This window comes from Lepisosteus oculatus, chromosome 6 (assembly GCF_040954835.1).
Source record: "Lepisosteus oculatus isolate fLepOcu1 chromosome 6, fLepOcu1.hap2, whole genome shotgun sequence".
Classification (NCBI taxonomy): domain Eukaryota; kingdom Metazoa; phylum Chordata; class Actinopteri; order Semionotiformes; family Lepisosteidae; genus Lepisosteus; species Lepisosteus oculatus.
Window position 1 is genome coordinate 57,448,861 of NC_090701.1, and position 20,837 is coordinate 57,469,697.

The 20,837-nt window shown below is 47.8% G+C and overlaps 1 protein-coding gene across 2 annotated transcripts in view; it reads left to right on the forward strand.

Moving 5' to 3' along the window:
* The window catches only part of mib1 (MIB E3 ubiquitin protein ligase 1), a 103,767-nt gene that overhangs the window by 21,424 nt on the left and 61,506 nt on the right, over positions 1-20,837 (forward strand). For both annotated transcript variants that reach the window (XM_069191639.1, XM_069191638.1), the window contains exons 6-12: positions 1,826-2,030; positions 5,349-5,532; positions 7,856-8,000; positions 8,612-8,745; positions 15,216-15,323; positions 16,803-17,000; positions 19,246-19,397. In XM_069191639.1, the coding sequence (XP_069047740.1) occupies positions 1,826-2,030; positions 5,349-5,532; positions 7,856-8,000; positions 8,612-8,745; positions 15,216-15,323; positions 16,803-17,000; positions 19,246-19,397 (1,126 nt within the window). The remainder of the gene's footprint in view (positions 1-1,825; positions 2,031-5,348; positions 5,533-7,855; positions 8,001-8,611; positions 8,746-15,215; positions 15,324-16,802; positions 17,001-19,245; positions 19,398-20,837) is intronic.

Consider the following 20,837-nt stretch of genomic DNA (forward strand, 5'->3'; position numbering starts at 1 on the left):
TGATTGGTATAGTCGACGTTGCACCTTGTTCAGGAAATTCACTCTTCATTCTGTTCTCTCACAGATCTGGTATAAAATTAGACTGTCGGTTCGAACAACAAAGCATAAAGACTTGCCTACCACGTGCTAAAACAAATAACAGCTGCACTTATGTGTAGAATTGTTGAAGTATTGCTACATCAAAGTGTTTCTTTAGCAGCTGCATTAACACCTTGGATTCTGATCTCGTCTGATCTCCAATGCAAATTAATGTTGGGCCTGGTCAGTACTGGGTTGTATTGGGAGGCCTCTGTGAAATGTGTTGCTGCTATAAGTGGCATTAGTGGACCAGTAGGTGCGACCCTTTCACCTGCACCTGGATTTCTGGCATTGTTTGGATCAGATGGGAACTTGAGGTCCTGCCTGTTTGGGTTTTAAGGTCCAGTGGCACTGTACATAAGACTGGGGGTGTACTGGCTACAAGAATGAATTAATTCAACCAGTGAAGTAATTTCTCACTCATAGTAGCTGCCATGTCTCCCCTCATATGTGTGTTTGGAGTGGTAAAGCTTTATACAAAAGCAATGTGAATATTTTAGTGGCATTTTATATTGATATTTTTTTTAATCTGTAGTGTTGGTTCATCTGCTAGAGGTTATGAGAAACTGAATTCCCTCATATCTGTGGTCTAGATAGATATCCTGCAGAAAAGAAGCTCTGGCAAGAGTGTCTCATGCTCTGCTCGTGTGGGGACAGAGCTGTCTGAGCTTCAGGGAAAGCGGGGAGAATTTTTCTAAAACTGATTTCCAAACGTCTATCCAGCAAGACAGACACTAAAAGCACGAAAAGAGATGCAAAGGTGGATTTTCAAATTCTATGAATCAGTTTTTTGGAGGGGAGGCGGGCAATTTTATTTTTAAATAGCACTTAAAACCTTCCCCCTGCTTGGCATGAGTTTACCTGAGCTGTTTTAATGTGCAGTTAGCTAAAGCTTTGTTGGTAGCCTGCCAAAGTGAAGAAATACAGACTACCCTTTAATTAGATGCACCGGTAGGGAAGGTGCGGAAAATTTCAGAAACGAAGGATGCGCAGTGCTTTCTTGGCTGCTGTGTTTAATGTTGCCACTAGATGCCAGTGTTAGCCAGGATGCATTCCTTGAGTCCCTGCAGTGAACACTGGTTTTGCCTTTTAGCTTGAACTGCACTACAGTTCCTTCTCCTAAGACATAGGTCTTTTCCTTTTGAAAGAGCGCTAATGTAAAATCCCACACTGATCCATGTCACTAGACAGGCTGTTGTTGCAGTGATGTGGGTTCTGTCAATTGAAGAACATGGCTCTGTAGCTGAACGCACTGTATACTGCAGCACAGCACCTCTGATACTGCAGTCTGACTGTGGTAATTGGGCCTGAATCTGTCCATACTAGCTCTGCAGGAGAGAGCTGTGTCATGGGGCGGTGGAACAGCTGCTTGATTTATTTTAAAACGTGCTGCTTGCATGGGGAAGCACTTCAGATTTATGCCCTTAATGTTTTCTGACGGTGCCGCCGTGAGAATAAAGGCTAAGGATTTTAATGAATACTGGAGAGATCACGGTGTCCCCAGAATGCGTCTTTCACTTGAGCAGTAATGTTCTGTGAGATCTGTCGTGACCCGGGGAGGCCCCACTAGGCAGCGGGGTTCACGTTCAGTCCGCTGCAGGTCATGTTGCCCCAACTTTGCGCCAGTCAGCGTGACGCAGTGCAGGCCGCTGCGCGGGGCGGCGGGCTGTGTCTCTGGGTCCCGGCGGGTCTCCAGGCCCTCATGGCTCTGCCGCCGCGGCTGCCGGCTCTGCTTCCCCCCCCACAGGAGAGCAGAACGGCAACCGGAACCCGGGGGGCCTGCAGATCGGGGACCTGGTCAACATCGACCTGGACCTGGAGATCGTCCAGTCCCTGCAGCACGGCCACGGCGGCTGGACCGACGGCATGTTCGAGACCCTCACCACCACCGGCACCGTGTGCGGCATCGACGAGGACCACGACATCGTGGTGCAGTACCCCAGCGGCAACCGGTGAGGGCGCCACGTCCCGCCCCCGCCCCCGCCCCGCGGCCGTCGGCTCGCGCGCGTGCGCGGAGGGGAGGAGGCGTGGCGTGGGGGCTCCTGCGCGCCGGATTCCGGCTGTCGGGGCTGGAGAGCCTTCGGCAGAGGCGGGCACCGCTGTGGGCGAGGTTTCTGCAGCGGGGGGTCATGTTGCGTACAGCACCTGCGCTCTAAAGTCACCTGGAATGAAATCGTCCAGACCTGACCGGTGTCCCCGAGCCCACAGCGGCCTGTGAAAGGGAGAGGGTGCCGACGGCTCGGAGGTGCCATCTCAAAGGGTACAAATCGGGACGTTTGCCAGCCAAAACGGAATAAAACAAAGCGGCACACAGCTTCTCACACCACATGAACATCTGTTATCGGTTCCCTGGAGTTTCTTGATCCTGCTAACTAAGAGCCATGGCTCAGCGTGGCGGATGAGTGCGATTCGGAGTGATGAGCCAGTGGAGCACAACCACGGAGGTCCTGGGGCTCAGACTGGCTTATACTCACAACGACACGTTTTCCTGGCTGCTGGGGGTTTGGACTTCAATTCAAGCTTTATTGTCCCCTAGGGGAAATTTGTTTTACAGCACAGTCAAACACAACACAATGACAATACACATGAGCAAAAGGGAAGAGAATACAGCAGTGTTACAGGAGAAAGAAACAAGAGACAGGGTAGTTACTTTGCATTGTTTAAGAGTGTGATTGCAGTGAGGATGAAAGATTTCCTAAGTCTGTTGGTTTTACACCTGGGGGCACAGAGGCGTCTCCCAGATGGGAGAAGTGTGAATTCACAATGGAGGGGGTGAGACACGCTCCCTGATGCTTTTAGCTTTCTTAGTCACCCTCTGTTTGTAAAGGATGCTTAAGTTGATTTGATTAATCCCGATTATTTTGCCACTTATATTTACCAATTTACCCAGCCTATTACAGGTTTAATGTCTCATTTTACCAACACATGCATGTGTTGCTGTACACGCACTTAATCTGCACATTTTGGGTTTAAAGTACTGTAAGGATAGAGACTATTTTAATAATAATAATTGCTTACACTTATATAGTGCTTTTCTGGACACTCTACTCAAAGCACTTTACAGATAATGGGGATCCCCTCCACCACCAATGTGCAGCCCCACCTGGATGATGTGACAGCAGCCATAGTGCGCCAGAACGCTCCCCACACATCAGCTATCAGTGGGGAGGAGAGCAGAGTAATGAAGCCAGTTCATAGTGATGAATGAATGATGACGAATGATGATTCAGGACAAGTTCTCACCTTAACGCGCTTTGTCACAGCTAGCAACAGGTGATGTGTGAGCATGCGCTTGAGATGGGCACACTGTGGGCAGGGGCGGGCAGAATCACTCAGGTGACACACAGGCAGATGAGAAGCCTCGTCTCCAGCTACTGGCTGCCTCCCCTCACACTTAGCAAAGCAAACAAAATGGCCTTGTCTTAGTCTGGATGTGGAAAAATCATAAATGAAATCACTGCACGGCATTTGTAAATCAAACATCACTCATCCTTTTAAAAAAAAAAACAAAAGAAAATAACCCTGTCACCCTTAACATTTAAAATTTAAAACACTTAAACAGAACGATGTACAGTTAATAATTGGCTAAAACCCCCAATAAGGAAAAAGATTCATCAAGTTCAAATTCAGAGATTTTATTATAAGATGAATAATTTTAAAATAAAGGTCAGTGAGAGGAAAAGGACAAAGAATAACTGTACAATTCAGACGTGTCTGTAGGCTTAGGATTCATGTCTCCATTCCATTTCTAGTACCAGTCTGCTCTGCACAGCTTACGTGAAATTGTCATTGAATATCAAACCTAGATAACTTTAAACCTACAGAAACATCTTGTGTGCAGGACTGTTTGTATTTGGTAGCTCCTCCTTCTGGTTGCACATGGTGCCCCTCCATGTGCCTTATGCATTCTTATGAGAAACTGGTTTCTAATTTTAGGCATTTTTGAGTTACCGCTTCTGCTGTGTAACTCGAGAACCTCTTGAATATGGATACAGCTTCTGTGCATTTGGATTTCAATTTCAGCAATTTCTGCCGTTGACCTAAAATGAAACCCGAGTTCTACTCATAGATCAAACATCTGTACTCGGACTGATGGTTGTTTTAGACACAAAAATTGTGAAAAAAGCATGTTGCACGTCATGTAACCAGCATTTAATTCATCCCCCAATCATTTCTGTCTCAGAAGGTAAAGAAGCAAAAATGCTGACCTAATAACTCGCAGACACAGAGGAATATCAGTTGCCTTTGCTGCATCAGTAAGCACTAGATGCCTGGACCAGTTTCTGCAATGTGTTTCAAATCCAAACCAGGAGCTTCTGCCCACAGTGTTTAGGTGTGCAGTTTGCTCCAGCATTGGATAGCAAAACATACTCCTAATACTTGTTGTTTGTGCCGATGCTTGTCAAGTAATACAGTATTTGCATCTTCATGACGTGTGTCGCACACACATTCTTCTGGAACATCTCCCATTCCCAGATTTACAGAACAAAATCTCAACAAAAAAGTCAACAAAACCAACAAGTAGTTTTGTCCCTCAGAGAATCGTGGATTTTTTCAATATTAAGTTTCACTGTACTCCGTAGAAAACATTTAGAAGCCACATGGATTTACCAACAGGGATTTTGAATTCCTGAATTGCTTTATTTTCAGATGTGCTGTGAATGGCACTGTGGGGTTTTCCAAAAATACACTGACTCTTCATGGCCTTATCTACATTTGTAGCAAAGATGATATGCTGTGCTTTAAACAGCGTGCCATACGTTGATGTGCTCGGTCTAACTCCATTGAGCTCTCGCCTCATTCCAAAGCCAGTCAAGACTTCAGACACACATGAATCAGGCAAGCTGTATCGCCCTTATCTAGCAAACATGGGTGAAACGTATTCATTTGTATTACTGCACAACTACATTTTAACCTTCTCTGTGCTGTAGCATTCATTCTTTGAATGTATTACATATTTTCTCTGCTTATGACTTAAATTAGCTTAAGACTTCTGACTTAAAGAGCTCGAATTAGCTTAGCCAGCAGCCATGTCCCCCTGCGGCTCACTGCTGGCAGCCCACTGGAGCTCAGCAGGTGTGAGCCTGCCAGTACCTGGAGGGGAGACTCCTGGGAAAGCTGAGGCTGCTGCTGGAAGAGGTGTTAGTGCGGCCAGCAGAGGGCGCTCACCCTGCGGTCTGTGTAGGTCCTAATGCCCCAGTATAGTGACGGGGTCTCATTGGAGACGCTCGTGCTGACCTTCCCCCTCTTCTTCCCCCCGTGTGTCGCAGGTGGACGTTCAACCCCGCGGTCCTGACCAAGGCCAACGTGGTCCGCAGCGGAGACGCAGCCGCCGGCGCGGAGGGGGGGTCCTCCCAGTTCATGGTGGGCGACCTGGTGCAGATCTGCTACGACATCGACCGCATCAAGCTGCTGCAGAGGGGGCACGGGGAGTGGGCGGAGGCCATGCTGCCGGTGAGCGATGAGCCCCGGGGTCTCTGTCCTGCCGCAGAGGGGGCACGGGGAGGGGGCGATGAGCCCCCGGGTCTCTGTCCTGCCGCAGAGGGGGCGATGAGCCCCCGGGTCTCTGTCCTGCCGCAGAGGGGGCGATGAGCCCCGGGGTCTCTGTCCTGCCGCAGAGGGGGCGATGAGCCCCGGGGTCTCTGTCCTGCCGCAGAGGGGGCGATGAGCCCCGGGGTCTCTGTCCTGCCGCAGAGGGGGCGATGAGCCCCGGGGTCTCTGTCCTGCCGCAGAGGGGGCGATGAGCCCCGGGGTCTCTGTCCTGCCGCAGAGGGGGCGATGAGCCCCGGGGTCTCTGTCCTGCCGCAGAGGGGGCGATGAGCCCCGGGGTCTCTGTCCTGCCGCAGAGGGGGCGATGAGCCCCCGGGTCTCTGTCCTGCCGCAGAGGGGGCACGGGGAGGGGGCGATGAGCCCTGGGGTCTCTGTCCTGCCGCAGAGGGGGCGATGAGCCCCCGGGTCTCTGTCCTGCCGCAGAGGGGGCACGGGGAGGGGGCGATGAGCCCTGGGGTCTCTGTCCTGCCGCAGAGGGGGCACGGGGAGGGGGCGATGAGCCCTGGGGTCTCTGTCCTGCCGCAGAGGGGGCACGGGGAGGGGGCGATGAGCCCTGGGGTCTCTGTCCTGCTGCAGAGGGGGCACGGGGAGGGGGCGATGAGCCCTGGGGTCTCTGTCCTGCTGCAGAGGGGGCACGGGGAGGGGGCGATGAGCCCTGGGGTCTCTGTCCTGCTGCAGAGGGGGCACGGGGAGGGGGCGATGAGCCCCGGGGTCTCTGTCCTGCCGCAGAGGGGGCGATGAGCCCCGGGGTCTCTGTCCTGCCGCAGAGGGGGCGATGAGCCCCGGGGTCTCTGTCCTGCCGCAGAGGGGGCGATGAGCCCCGGGGTCTCTGTCCTGCCGCAGAGGGGGCACGGGGAGGGGGCGATGAGCCCCGGGGTCTGTCTATGTCTCTCTGCTGCAGAGGAGAGCGCCTCCTGTAGGGCAGAAGCCGCTCTCTGTTTGGCGAAGTGCTTTAGGGCCCATTTTTATGTGCAGAACGAAAAACATGGAAGGCGGGCTCCTTCATAAGCAGTCTTAAAACCCAGCAGAGACAGGTGAAAGCCGTCTTAACTCTTGTAAGGTAACCTTCTCCATGTCGTGTCTTGCTCCATTTGCTACTATACTAGCAGTTTGGTAGTTCATTGCAACACAGTGTTTCATAGCACTGTTGAATTAGATTTGAGTCGGAGGCATATTTTAGAATCAATTTACTTTTGCAAAACAGCAGGGTGCCTTCATATGAATGCTTTAAGAAATGCCCTGCAAAAAAACATCTTATTCTTCTGTTCTCAGTCCTCCTTCAGTTTGAGTATTTGAGGAGTTGCAGTCTAGTTTTTTCTGGGTCTGACATGCCATTTGGATTCTCTGACTACGCTTCAAACAGGAAGATCATTTTCTTCCTTATTGAATTTAGAATGGTTCTTTTCAGTGCCCTGTTGGATTTTGCTTAGAGGACAAACAGTTCTTATGTTCAGTGGGAAGATATACTGGTTATCCTTCAGATGCTTGAAGGACCTGTATTATCAGCATGCAAGACAGAAATACGGCCCCTTGTATACTTTTCAAAGAAACCATGAATATTTTGTAATGTAAGGGCACTAGGATACTCATGAATACTCACCCATTAATTAGCACTGAGCATATGTTTTAGTTATGCAGTAAAACTTGGGTTTTATTGTAATACTTTTCTATTCTCCTGTCAGCCCAGAGCATAATTATGCTTGTGGGGGTTGGGATGGATATCTGTTCCCTCTTATAAGATGCATAGGATCACTTTAAAGTGACCAGTTATTCTGTATGTTGGCAGCTGCTAGATAAACTTAACAGACCACTGGAAATTCAGTAATCAGGCCTTTTTCCATGTGATAAGAGGCATTAACCTGGGTCCAGACATTCCCCCTCAGAATGTCAGCTTGGATATTGACGTTGTGGAGGGCACTGCACATTAATGCCCCCTTTTTGCATTTGAGATCTGTGGTGTGACAGGAGGGAGGCTTGTTATCCGTTGGTCCTTTCTGAAGGGCTGTGGCAGACCTGAACGAGGAGCTGCTGTGCTCCTGTGGAAGGGAGTGCCGGGATCGGTCTGGCTCCGGGTTGTGTGCAGAGCACCTCCCCGGCAAACGACGTCGCGCACGTTTAGAAACGGTTGACCTGCAAGCGCGGCCGTTCCTGGCGCCGGCAGTCGCCCCCTCCCCGGGGCCGAGGGTCCCTGCGCGGCGGGTCAGCTCGCTCTTTTTGTGTGCCGCAGACGCTGGGGAAGGTGGGCCGGGTCCAGCAGATCTACTCGGACAGCGACCTGAAGGTGGAGGTGTGCGGGACGTCCTGGACTTACAACCCCGCGGCCGTCACCAAGGTGGCTCCTGCCGGCTCCGCCGTCACCAACGCCTCCGGAGGTACGGGCTGGGCGGCGCTGGGCGCGGTGGCGCGGGAACGGGCGGCGCGGCCCGCCGGGGCGAATGAGGCCGCAGTGTCGGCAGGGCCCGCTGAGCGCTGGTGGGGACGGGCAGATCGTAGCTTCCAGCTCTGGATGCAGCTTAAGACAAAGCAAAACAAGGAAGAGACGTCAATTCTGTACTTTCTCGCACAAATGTTTAGAAATGCAGTAAGTAACGCAAAGATATTGAAATGCACCCTAAGCTACGAGTCCCAGAGTAGACGCTTCTGAAATGTGTTTGCTGTTTTCCCCAGCCCTATTAATCGTAGTGACCTCAGCCAGTCAGGTCATTGTGTACCAAGACTGGGGTTAATCTGGTACTGTAAGTTCATTGTTTTCTGGGAAAGTCAGCCCTGGTGTGAGTGTGTGTGTGTGTGCCCTGCGATGGACTGGCGTCCTGTCCAGGGTGTGCCCTGCCTTGCTCCTGTTGCTTGCTGGGATAGGCTCCGGCTCTCCTGTGACCCCGCGCTGGATGAAGCGGTCGGGGAGTGGGTGGTGTTAGGCTTGTTGGTACCAGGACAGGAGGGCGCTACGCTGGTGAAGACGATGTGCGGACGTGCTTTCCTGCAGAGCGCCTGTCCCAGCTCCTGAAGAAGCTCTTCGAGACCCAGGAGTCGGGTGACATTAACGAAGAGCTGGTCAAGGCAGCGGCCAACGGGGACCTCGCCAAGGTGGAGGACATCCTGAAGCGGCCCGACGTCGACGTGAGTCCTCCGTCTGGGCCGTGTCGGAGACCCTCCGGGAATGGGGCTGTCCCGTCGCCTTCGCCAGCGCCTGGCTCCTCCCCCACCCCCTTCACGGCGGGCTGCACATGCTGCTGGTTTTCTTGGAGCGGAGGTGGAGGACGAGCAAAGGGGCAGCGTGGGCAAGGGACCCTGCGGGTGGTTTTGGCGGAGATGCAATCGTTGTTTGAGGATATTGATCTGATGTGGTGAGCCCTTGGTCTGAACATCCATCATTTCTCACCTGTGCTGAAGGCTCTTGTTTTACTGACACTGTTCTGTGAGCTCCAAGGCCAGCTCCAGAGATTCCCTTGTTACCCCTCTTAATGATGATTCTTCTTGACATACCATGAATCAGGCAGGATTTTGTAAAGCCTGACAGGTCTCCACACCGACCTGCAAGAACTGAGCTGTTTTTAGGTTTTGTTTACTGGGGAATGTTATAAGATACGAGACCTCGTTGAAGAGCACAGAAGTTAATTAATAGTGGTGAGCCACGGAGTTACAGCAGACTGAGGCCAGAACTAAAACTGCGCAGTGATAGAGCGCGGCTGTTTTTGTTTTGCATCACGTAGCATAGAAAAAGTTGTAGAAAAGACAGAAAAGGCAACCTCCTGAATCCATTTATGCCCCGCGTTCAGAAGCCGAAAGGGAGTGTTCGCTGTAGCTGATGGGAGCAATAACTTCTCGAGCTCTTTTATTTTGGCTGCGAGATGTTGGTATCTGGATACTGCATGGACTGAGGGGGAGAGGTTTTATTGAACCATTTGCAACTTGCTATGGGCCTGAGTCACACACTTCAGGGAAATGAGTTTGCTCTGCATCTGAGAATGGGCTATTTATATGCAGTCCTCAACTTCTGGAAACAATTAGGTTATTAAAAATGACAAATGCTTCATTTCATGGCACCATGGGCTTCATCCTTATGCCTGAAGGGTTTGTTTGTTCACAGTTATTGCAGTGTAGCACAGAATGTGACCTTTAGAGCCCTACTTCGGGATTCAGACTCGAAACCACAGAGGTGCACTTGGCCATGCAGGCAAGTAGCCATACAGGCAGAGAGCAGCTGGCTGAGGCTTTGCATTCTGTGATCTGATCCAGGCTTGACTGAAGATGAATGTACTGCACTTGCTCATCTTGAGATTGTTTCAAACACCCTATTTGATCCCTAATGCACCTGTGCAAAAACGGAAAATAATGTCATAGTATTCACCAGAGAAAACAAAACCTGTCGCCCAACAAAAGAAAAATTTAAAACTTTTAAAGCACTCCAACTCTCCAAATTGAGGTGCATCAATTTCCACTTCTAGAGTAGAGTGTTGCATCAGTAATTTATCAGTGTTTAATTAATTAATCTTTAGGAACACCTGACATTTGTTGCACCTAGTATTTTAGACACAATGCTTTCTCACATATTTAATCAGATGCCTGGTTTGTGATCTGCAGTTTTAAGACTTGAAGTCTCTGGCGACGACTAAAGGGTTATCATTTTTTAATGTGGCGGAGTAGCTCTTTGTCCAGCTGTGTGTGTGAGTGACTGTTATCACTTCCACACTTTGTGAAGAGCATCGATTGTAGTAGCCTTCAGGATTATCATTAAGGTTAGGGTTCCTGTTGGGCAGGTGAATGTTTTTTTTGTCTCTGGCCAGAGTACTCAGGACTGTGCTATTGCACTGGTGTCCAGGGTAGTGAGGGGCTGTGGATGTGGTCTTCCCACAGGCCTGTGGTGGGGCTGCTTGCAGTGGGTCACTCTGAATGGCACAGAGCTGGCATGGACTGGAGGAGCGGGCGCGGCTCTTACTAACAGCACTGCAGGCTCACGGGCATCTGCCCAGTCTAAGGGGGCAGAGGTAGCAAGCTGGAGATGCCTCAGCCACCTGATAATCAGGAGCGCATCTGATTATGCGTTGTAGCTTGAGCCATCATCGCCCCAGTGTAGCTTGAGCCATCATCGCCCCAGTGTAGCTTGAGCCATCATCGCCCCAGTGTAGCTTGAGCCATCATCGCCCCAGTGTAGCTTGAGCCATCATCGCCCCAGTGTAGCTTGAGCCATCATCGCCCCAGCCGGCTGGTAGCCCAAAACAGAACGGGTGAAACGTGTTTATCAGGACTTGGCCTGTTCAAGCACTTTTACTAGTTGGGCTGCGGGTCACAGTCTTTTATCTATCAAATTAAGCAATTGGCTAGCAGTGACGATTTTGTTTTGTCTGTGCTCGTGGATTTAGGGATTTCCTTTAAAGGAAGTGTATGCCGTACTGCAGGCAGTATGATAACCTCCTAGAGGTTGTATGCGTGTGCACAGGGTTTACTGTACTTTTGAGTGCCAAGTTTGGGAACGTTTCTTCACCGGCCTACTCATTTCTAGGAAACGTTGTGAAGACTGGTGAGGCAGTCCTCAGGAGGCAAAGGGCCGTTTCGTAAGCCAAAACGGCTCATAAGCCATCACCTTTAAAATCTGTCGGCGAGTATTTGAAATTCACTTTCCCCTCCCGTGTCAGGTTTTCTTCCCGTGGCGTGTAGAAGAGTAAATACACGAGGGAGAGGTCATCACGAGCGTGGGAGCACGAATCTGTTCTTCTGTGTGCAAGGTCCTTGCTTTCCGGCCCTCCTGCTGCTTTCCCTTCTCATTGTGGAGGCGTCATGAACAGCCTCCGGTTTCCAGCGCCGTGCCCGGGAGGTGGCCTGTCCCCTGGAGGACAGGCGTGGCTGTTGCCGGACTCGGTGCTGCAGCAGGGGGTTGCCAGTGTGTTCTGCAGCACATCTCCTCAGCCACACGCACACCAAGCGTCCCATTCCACAAATATCACTGCCTGGGCCTGCGTGCTCTTGATCTAACTGGGAAATGTGGATGTTGCTTCTTCGGAGAAGTGGCCATTAGGATTCCCTTAACATTCTATCTGCTGCTGACTTCCTGAAACTTTAATGTCACGCGCTGTTATTTTTCTTTTTGCTGCCGAGTTTCAGTTGTTAAAAGTTAGGTTGTGTGGTATTTTCCCCAACATCTCATAGTTTCTCACAGGCCTGGCCCTTGTTATCAATTTCACAATCCACATTTGTATCGGTTTTGTGATTTGTCGAGCAGAAGTGATGTCTTTGTCAGTGGATTCCAATTCTTTTTTCAGGACTGTTCCACAGAGCAGATCTGCTCTGATATAGCAGTGAAGTTAAGTTAATTACCACACAAGCAGGAAAGTCTATTCTTGTGTGTGACTGCCTGTGGACAGATGGCAAATGTCTTTTGTTTTTAAACATCCACAGGTGTGATTCACTGTGTAGTTGTATGTCAAGACTAGCTCTATTTGTCATATTGCAAAATATGAACCAATTAATATAACACACTGTAATAAATCACTTGTGTATTAAAATGTCCCAGATAACACCTAAGATTTAGCTGAATCCTTAGCTGCTCTACTGAAATACGTGTACCTGATGAGAACTGGTTCCTGAGAAATCTTCAAATTTCCCAAAATACTTCAGAAGTTTATAAACAGCATTTGTCCTGAATAGAGTAATCTAGTTGATTGGCTGTTGTTTTTTTTTTTTCAAAATGCAATTACAATTGCATTTGCTTACTTTTTATGAGGTTAACAAGCTTTTTTCAAGAGTGTAGAATACAGTAATGTAGAATATTTCTCAAAAATATAAATCTGTTTATGGATCATAGATCATGGCACTTTGTACTTAATGCACTTCATCCCACTGATGCCCCTCTCTGGTAGTGCTTTTCCATGTTGACCTCACCTTAGATACCATCGCTTGTGAAACGCGCAGTTGAGCTTTCTGGGTCACTGGAGTTCCTGCCCAAATCACCCCAACAATCACCCCTCTTTCACAGACACCGAGGTCACCCTGGGCAGCCACGATCATCATAATTATGGAAACAAGGCCTCTCCAGCATTTTGATACATGACCCTGAGCATGCAGGGGTGTCACTTGCTTCCCTAACACAAGTCACACCTGTGTGAAAGCCCTTTCTCCCGGTGTGTTTGATGTCCCTCCTTTATCCTGGGGTTCCTGGCTTAAGTATGAGCAGTACCATATGAAAAAAAATAACAGACAGCTGCACAGCTTGTTAAGTGTACAAAACCCTTTGTTAAATCTGTTCTTGCTGTTACTTATTTTTGCGCCGTCTGCTTATTTTCTGCCAGATTTGCTTAGATTTATTAATGACTGAGAAGTATCTATTCGTTTGGATACAGGAAGAAAATGGGGGGAAAAATAAAATCGTAACGTGGACATTTTCAATTTCAACATTGTTTTCCGGGCCTTAAAAATATGAGCCGTTAGTCACAGCAGCCAAAAGCTTGACAGCCACGGCAACCGGTTCCTGTTCTGTAAATTGATAAAGTGATGTTTTGTGACTGAGCCAGGCAAAATGTCTTTAACGTTACCATTTTAACTAGGGTGCTTATCTAAGGCAGCTGGCAGGGAGATGGACAGGCTGTACAGCTGGGCTGCTGCCTGCACCACCGACGGGGAGGAATGGTGGGAGGCATCTTTCCCACTGCGAGATGCGCCCTATCCTGAAAGTGTTCAGACTGGGACCTCATTCTCTTCAGCAGGGAATACACTGGGTAGCCTTATGACTTGTGAGGATTAGAAAATCAAAGTTCAAAAGCCTTTTACTCTGACTTAGTTGTGACAACACTGCTGCTGAAAGGATTGATGGTATCATCTTGACGATACTATCTTCAGTTTCATTAAATGGAGTGTGGGGTTGTTGTACGTTATTTTTTGATTAATTTCAGTTCACAGTCATCAAATATGGTGCTTTTCTTCACTCAGAAGAAAATTGTCCAGCTCTGTGACTTGCAGTTTCTAATTTAGTTCAGTAATAGCTTTTGACTTAACGCGTCTTCAGTGTTCAGAATAATACCTTGTGGCCACTGCAAGCACAGTTCGAGTTTAAACAACTTTGAAAGGCCAGTTTGTTTCCATTGAAAGCTCCCTGCACTGACATTTTTAATGGTTTCAGCTCAAGTGTGGGGCAGGAGACTAATAAATGTTAACTTATTACAGCCTAATAACCCCTGTTAATTGTGTGCAGCAGTATATTCAGAACTTGGTTATGTGCAGGAATAATAAAGGTGCTTCATGAACTTTTCTGTGAGCGCCAGACCAATAGCAAATTGGTATTAACTCTATTGTAGCAGCAGTGAAGCCGAATTTGAGGAAATCCACACATACAAAGAGATGTGTGTGGCAGTGATTGAAAGGAAGCAGGAGGTTGTCAACATGTTAGGACTGTAGGATTGATGTTCTTCCACTGCCGGTCTTCGCCAAACCTCTCTCTTAGGTCTGGATTCCAGGGCTGTGTTTGATAGTCATTGGAAACGTTAACGTTGTTCCTTTTCCCCACAGGTGCTACTTAGAGAAAACATATTTACAAAGAAATTGAATGTATCCTCATGCTTTTCCTTTTATGGTAGTTCTTTCCCTTCTTCCAGTCTGCAGTCATGCCGTAACGACCAGGACACCGGGGAAAAATAATACCGGCACAAAGCAAGATAGATTGGTGCTCTTTTCACTTTATTCTTCGTCTAAAAGGGTGGAAATCTGTGTTTGGCATCACCATTCTACATATAATACACATTAAAAATAAACAGTCCTAGCCATACAACAGTGCATTTACACACATCACACTCTGACTATTTTACACTACGGTGTGGAGCGGTGGCACTGTGGGTCTGGATCTGCGCCGGTTGCAGGTTCAAATCCTGCTGCCGGCAGGGGAATGCTACTCCATTGGGCCCCTGAGCAAGGCCCCTCACCCCAGCTGCTCCAGGGGTGCCGTATAAATGGCTGACCCTGTGCTCTGACCCCCAGCTTCTCTCCCTGTCTGTGTGTCTCATGGAGAGCAAGCTGGGGTGTGCAAAAAGACAAGTTCCTAATGCAAGAAATTTGTATAGGGCTAATAAATTGATCTGATGTTATCTGATCATACCCCAACAGCTTCATACGGGAAACAGACACTTTGCTGCAATTAATAAGCTGACTGCACAGGGAACACTAGTAGTCTTGTAGATGTTTTTCTTGGCCACAGTCATTCTGAACTGCCTCCCTGAAGGCAGTAGTCAGAAATGGGATTGAAGAGGGTGAGAGTCATGGAGGATCAGCTGAGCTTTCCTAGTTCCTAGACCCAAGCCTCGGCTGTATTGGTACTTTTGTTTATCTTCTTGCAGTGCTCTGTTTTTTATGGCATGGTGGTCACCATAGCCTGAAGCCTAGTCTCTCACACGGGTTTATGGCCCTTGTCAGTTTTTCAGCGGCCTGACAGACTGCCTCACGCTTTCCAGAAGAAAAATTGCAAAGTGACATGGTTCCTTGTTCAAGAAACACTGGCAATGCGACGCACCATAAATCCTGAGAGGTGCATCAATATTCATGTGTTGTGTGCTTCACATGGAGTTCAGCTCTAACTTGCACTGTCTGCTGCTGGTAATATTTTTTAGGTGAATGGACAGTGTGCTGGGCACACAGCTATGCAGGCAGCCAGTCAGAATGGACACGTGGATGTGCTGAAATTGCTTCTCAAACATAATGTGGACTTGGAAGCAGAGGTATGTTCATCTCTTTACATGCTACCTGAGAATCATGGTACCCTCACAGCATTTTAATCTCCGACTGTGTTGAAGTAAAATGCTGTAAAACGGGAAATTCATATGCTAATCTACTGCTGGCTTTCATCCTCATGCGTAATCTACAGTGTAATAGAATAATAGTGTTGTTAAATATCGGTTCAATTAAAACTGATCAAGTTCCAAAGCAGTGGAGCTAAGTTGGCTTCTACTAAAGAAACAAATTTAACATGAATGAAGTATTTTTATATGCATGGCATAACCTTAGTGAAAAGCATCATAAAAGAAACAGGCTGTTAATATGCATCATGTCAACTGTGCTCTGAAAAGCTTTTTATATTCACTTTAAAAAACAGTACACTGCTGGGAGAACGAGCATCATTATTCATTGACCCACTAAGTTTCTTAAGGTTTAACTACATATTACCAAGGTTTTATGTCATTTATGGCTTCATATCACTTATTTTAGGAGATCTGTGTTTAGTGTTAAGTATTTCTGGCGTAATGCTCTTGTGTAGTGTCTGTGCATGGGGAAAAAAGCTATTGGACCACCTTTAAATCTGTTGCTATTGACAGTTCTTGTTGATGGCTGATGAGGATATAGGCTGTTCTATAGGAACTGCCTCCCTTAAAAGTCAGGTTTTGTGAGGCAGTAGAAGGAGATCATTTTATACATTTCTCCCATTTGTTGTAATGCAGAATCTCTGGTTAAAAGTAAGCCACTGAGATATGAGAGATCTGCACTATGACTGTTAAAAATCTCAATAGTAGTCTTGATTTACTAAACTTTTAACCAGGAGTATGTTATGATGTTTTTTTTCCCTCTAAAAGTGATTTAGATGCACACAACTTAGAAGTGATAAAAGATGCCAGTTTGTGTGTAGGTAAGGTAAGCACTGCAGCATTAACAGCTTCTGATCATTGCTAGAAATAAAATACACAGACTGCACCTGATGAAAGCAAGTCTGATGTTTTCTCCTCACTGAATATTCTGCTTTTATGTTTGTTCAAAGCCTTTTCTTTATGCAACGCACAGATTCACTGAAGAGAATCAGTGTTGCAGATTCTATGATGCAGGTGACGCATAACTTGCGTTTTTCTTTTCGAACTTTGTTTCTAATGAATGAGTTGCCCACCAGGGCAACCAATCAGGGTTGTTTTGTTTTTTACGTTTCATGATTAAAGCCAAGCTGTAGAGCTCTCTTGTAGGGCTTACCATAAAATGCAAGCTTTTCCATTAGCGCTGTCCTGAGAGTGGTAGAGAGCCACTGATGAAGACCTCTGCTGAAAAGTGATGTTACTTTTACCCAAATGACCTTTTGCTGCTGACCTTGTTGTGGATGCCGTAATCTCCAGTGAAATGTTATAAGCGGTGCCGAGCTTGTTCCTGTGCTGCATGTCTGGACGAGGAGGCTGTTTAGCCCGGCCAGTGGGAGTTCAACGGTGGTGTCCATGTTGTAGGACAAAGACGGAGACAGGGCTGTGCACCACGCTTCTTTTGGAGACGAAGGATCGGTCATCGAGGTTCTGCACAGAGGGGGAGCGGACCTGAATGCTCGAAACAAGCGCCGACAGACCCCCTTGCACATTGCGGTCAATAAAGGGCACCTGCAGGTGGTAAAGACTTTGCTGGACTTCGGCTGCCATCCCAGTCTTCAGGTACAGTAAAGGCTGTCAATTCCAATTCCCTTTCTTTTCTGGGAGACTTTCCCAGGTTTTCACAGCATCGTTCATTCTTATTTTCGATTTTTACAATGAATGCCTCGGAGCTCTTGGGTCCTGAATCTGACACTGGAGAGGAGCTCCCTCTGTGTGGAGCTTGCATGTTCTCGTTGAGCTCACTTGTGTGTGTGCTGGGTGATTGGGTTTATCTGCCACCTCACGCTGGCTAGGTTAATTGGTCTCTCTCCTGGGAGGTCTGGCTTTCTTTCCCAGGTGTCATCCTGCCGTACTCCCTGTGCCCCCGAGATATTCTCGGGATTGCTCTGCCCCTTGCCAGGAATGAGCAGCTCTCTGACAGTGTGAAAACGATTATAAAAACATCTTGTTAATAATAATACATCTTGTACAGCTTGCGTACCTCTCTGCACCGAGCAGTTAAAAATAGAAAAATTGGTTCATTTCCAGTTCATAGGTGGTTTGTAATCCCTCCCCCCCCCCATGAATACATTGCTAAATAGTTGTATATAATATGCATCTATAACATATACAGAATGTGCCTGTGATTGTAAGGATATAGATCATTTTAGACATCATTATAGACAGAAAAGTATTTTATAACTGCCTTATTTCTCTCGTTCTGCCTTTCCTTTTGTGGCTTGGTGCAGAGCGTCTTAGAAAGGACACCTTTGATTTTCCGTGTTGCGGATTAGAAACTGTCCCATCGCTCTCCAGTCCGCTGTAGCTCTGCTTCAAACAGCTCTTCTGGATTGAAACCAGCTGCTTTACTTTCTTCTAACTTTGCTTGACGAAATACAGATGTGCGGTTTTGTACGGTTTATAGCAATGTTGTTTGGGAAACCTGTGCTCTGCCTGGTTCTTAAGAAGAGCCCTTTTTTCTTGTAAACCACTGCGACAGCTTGCGGTTTCTGGTTACTGCCTCCTTCTCCTGCTTGTTCTGCTCCCTTTTAAAGAGCTGTCAAGATGTGCTGTCCGTCCGCGAGCAGGTCCTACCCCAGCTGTGTACTCTGGCGCTGGGCTCATAGTTAACAAATTAGCAAGCTCTTTACTTGTGAAAGACAGTCAAGACTTGAGGAGAAGAATTAAGAAGTGAGGGTAGAGCAGAGATATGTGATTGTTTGGAGAAGCTTGTCAGGATGTCGAGTTGGTTTGTGTCCGTTTACTTTTGACGTGGTATTTCTGGAATCCAGTCAGGGTCTGAGCACATTTTATTGACTGAAAGGGAGAGAGTTTCAATGTCTTGTTTCCCTGTTGCCTGATAGATTTATTATTAATGTGGACAGTAATGTACAGACTAGGCCTTGCTTCTTTTTTTTTATAAAACCATGGTTTTGTTCAGTACTCCCGGATATTATAATTTATTAGAGTTAGCATTTGAAGATTGTTCATTTCTCTAGGCTGTCCCTCCTATCTCCTTTCTGCAGCTCTTGGTGGGCTTGCTTTAGATATTCTCTTTTAACAGCCAGCCGTCACAGTTTTTCTGCCCCCTCTTCCTTTCTCCCTCCTGTGATTGTTACTCTCTCTCAAAACAACTTTGTCCATCTGGGCAGCTGCCCAGCTAACCAGTGTGCGAAATGAATCGAGTTGTCGTTACTGGTCCAGTAACACGCGTTGCTTGTCATTTTTGCTTAGAAATATCAAACAAGTGTTCTAATCTTCTACAAGTTTCTGTACAGCAGATTCTCAGTTTAGTGCAGAATGAGAGAAAACTTATAGTGCCAACCGAATAGATGTGCTGTGCCTTAAGCTGCTGACTGAAGCATTTTGCTTATGGATGAGCTGAATAAGTTGGGAAATATTACATTTTAGATGGAGCCACTTGCATTTCAAGCTTAAATGCTGCAATTCATTTAATTGTCATTACCTGTTATTAGTTTCACCACTTATGGAGTTCAGAAGGATATTGTGCTTTATTAATATATTTTTGCAAAAAATGGCAAGTGATACAGATCCTAGGCACATAGGATCAGCCAGCTGCCATGTCACCTGCAGCTCACCGCTGGCAGCCCCACTGGAGCTCAGCAGGTGTGAGCCTGGCCAGTACCTGCAGGGGAGACTCCTGGGAAAGCTGAGGGTGTTAGTGGAGCCAGCAGGGGGAGCTCACCCAGACTGTTGCCCCACTCCAGCCACGTTGCTGTAGGGAGAAAGGGCAGTGGGGGGCCCGTGGGGGGGGTATTGGGAGAGGCGGTGAAGGGCTGTTTAACGCCGTCACGTGTACGGACAGGACTCGGAAGGAGACACCCCTCTCCACGACGCCATCAGCAAGAAGCGAGACGACATGCTGTCCGTGCTCTTGGAGGCTGGGGCTGATGTCACCATCACGAACAACAGCGGCTTCAACGCCCTCCACCACGCCTCTCTGCGCGGGAACCCCAGGTGAGACAGCGGCTCTCTCCCCCGGGCGAGCTCCGGCAGCGCCGCCCGCTTGCCAGCCGTCCTCCTGCGTGTGTGTTGCTGTTTAGTCGTTTCGCGATTGGTCACAGCAGGATTAATTGCCCAGCTTTGTCAGCAAGTACAAGTTCCCATGTACTGGTTTACGTTTGGCTGCGGTAGCTGGGAAGTTTCAGGGAGATTGTTTGTTGATCAAAGGCTGACTCGGAGGGCGCGCGCCAACAAAAAGTATTTCTAAGTTTGTGTGTCGAATTATCGCTTGGACTGTTTGCTGGAGCACAGCTGCAGCCCACGGCTGTTTGAGAGAGGGATATTCTGTTAGTATTTATAAACCCTGCTCACCAACGCAACAGATGTGTTTTCTCAGGAAGAGCGTTGGTGAAAGTGTTGCTTTCCAACAAAACACCTCCATTGACCTCGGCGGCACTCCCGGCTTCCTCGTGTAGGTGTGGGGTTATCGTGTGGCCGCGAGCCGGGTCTGCAGGTGGCACCCCTGCCTTGAATTAGCTGCCCGTGTTGCTCCCAGAGAATCCAAACTAATTAATGCTGTCATTTTGTAAAACATCCTGTGTTTATGGCCGACTTGGTCTTTCTTGATTGATGAATTTCCGTAAGTGATTATTATTAGGATGTGATTTTCGGTGTACAAACCTTTAAGCATTGGAAACCTGTTGCCTGGTGTGGTTCATTTGTTTAACTGCTTCATCATTTAAATAAAGACAGGAGCTGGGTCTCTGAGACTATCAGTGAACTGGCCATCTTAAGTTCAGATCAGAGCTGCATGTTACAGATACATTCTTTTATTGCATTATTTTTGGGTTGGTATGTGAATTTGAATAAGTTATTTTTCGTGCTGATGTAATAGTGTTTGGCCACAGTCATGCTTCGTGTGCCTGAAATCAACTTGGAATCATGTTTTAGGTTATTTGTGAATCTTTAATTTTTCTGTCTTAATGCCTTTTAAGCTGGTGTATTTTGCGCAGCTTCACGAGTGAACTGCTTGCTAACTTTGGGCCGTCTCCCTTGTGTTCTTTGTCATTGCTCACGGCATCGCTATTAGTTATTACAGACTGAGAAATGGGGTGAACAGTCAGGTGGTCTCGTCGTCCTTGATAAGAGCTATTTATGGCTTTGCTGGGAGTGTGCGCAGTGATGAATTGCTTGCGATTGTGGGACCAAAGCAGAGGTTTGGTCGGTTTGTTCTGTGTGAAGTTTGCACTGGCTGATGCAAGGACGCAGCCCAGTGATGTCTCAGACAAGTCGGACTGTACTGGTGGAAGTGTGCAGTACGGTGCCTTTTATTGAATTGAGGGCACTCGATCAATGGCAGGCTGGGTTGATTCTAAATCCGGTAAACCTGTATTGCAATTGTCTTCCAGTTAGTCTGCAGCTTAGCTCTGTCATTATTGTGTTCTAACGGGTTCT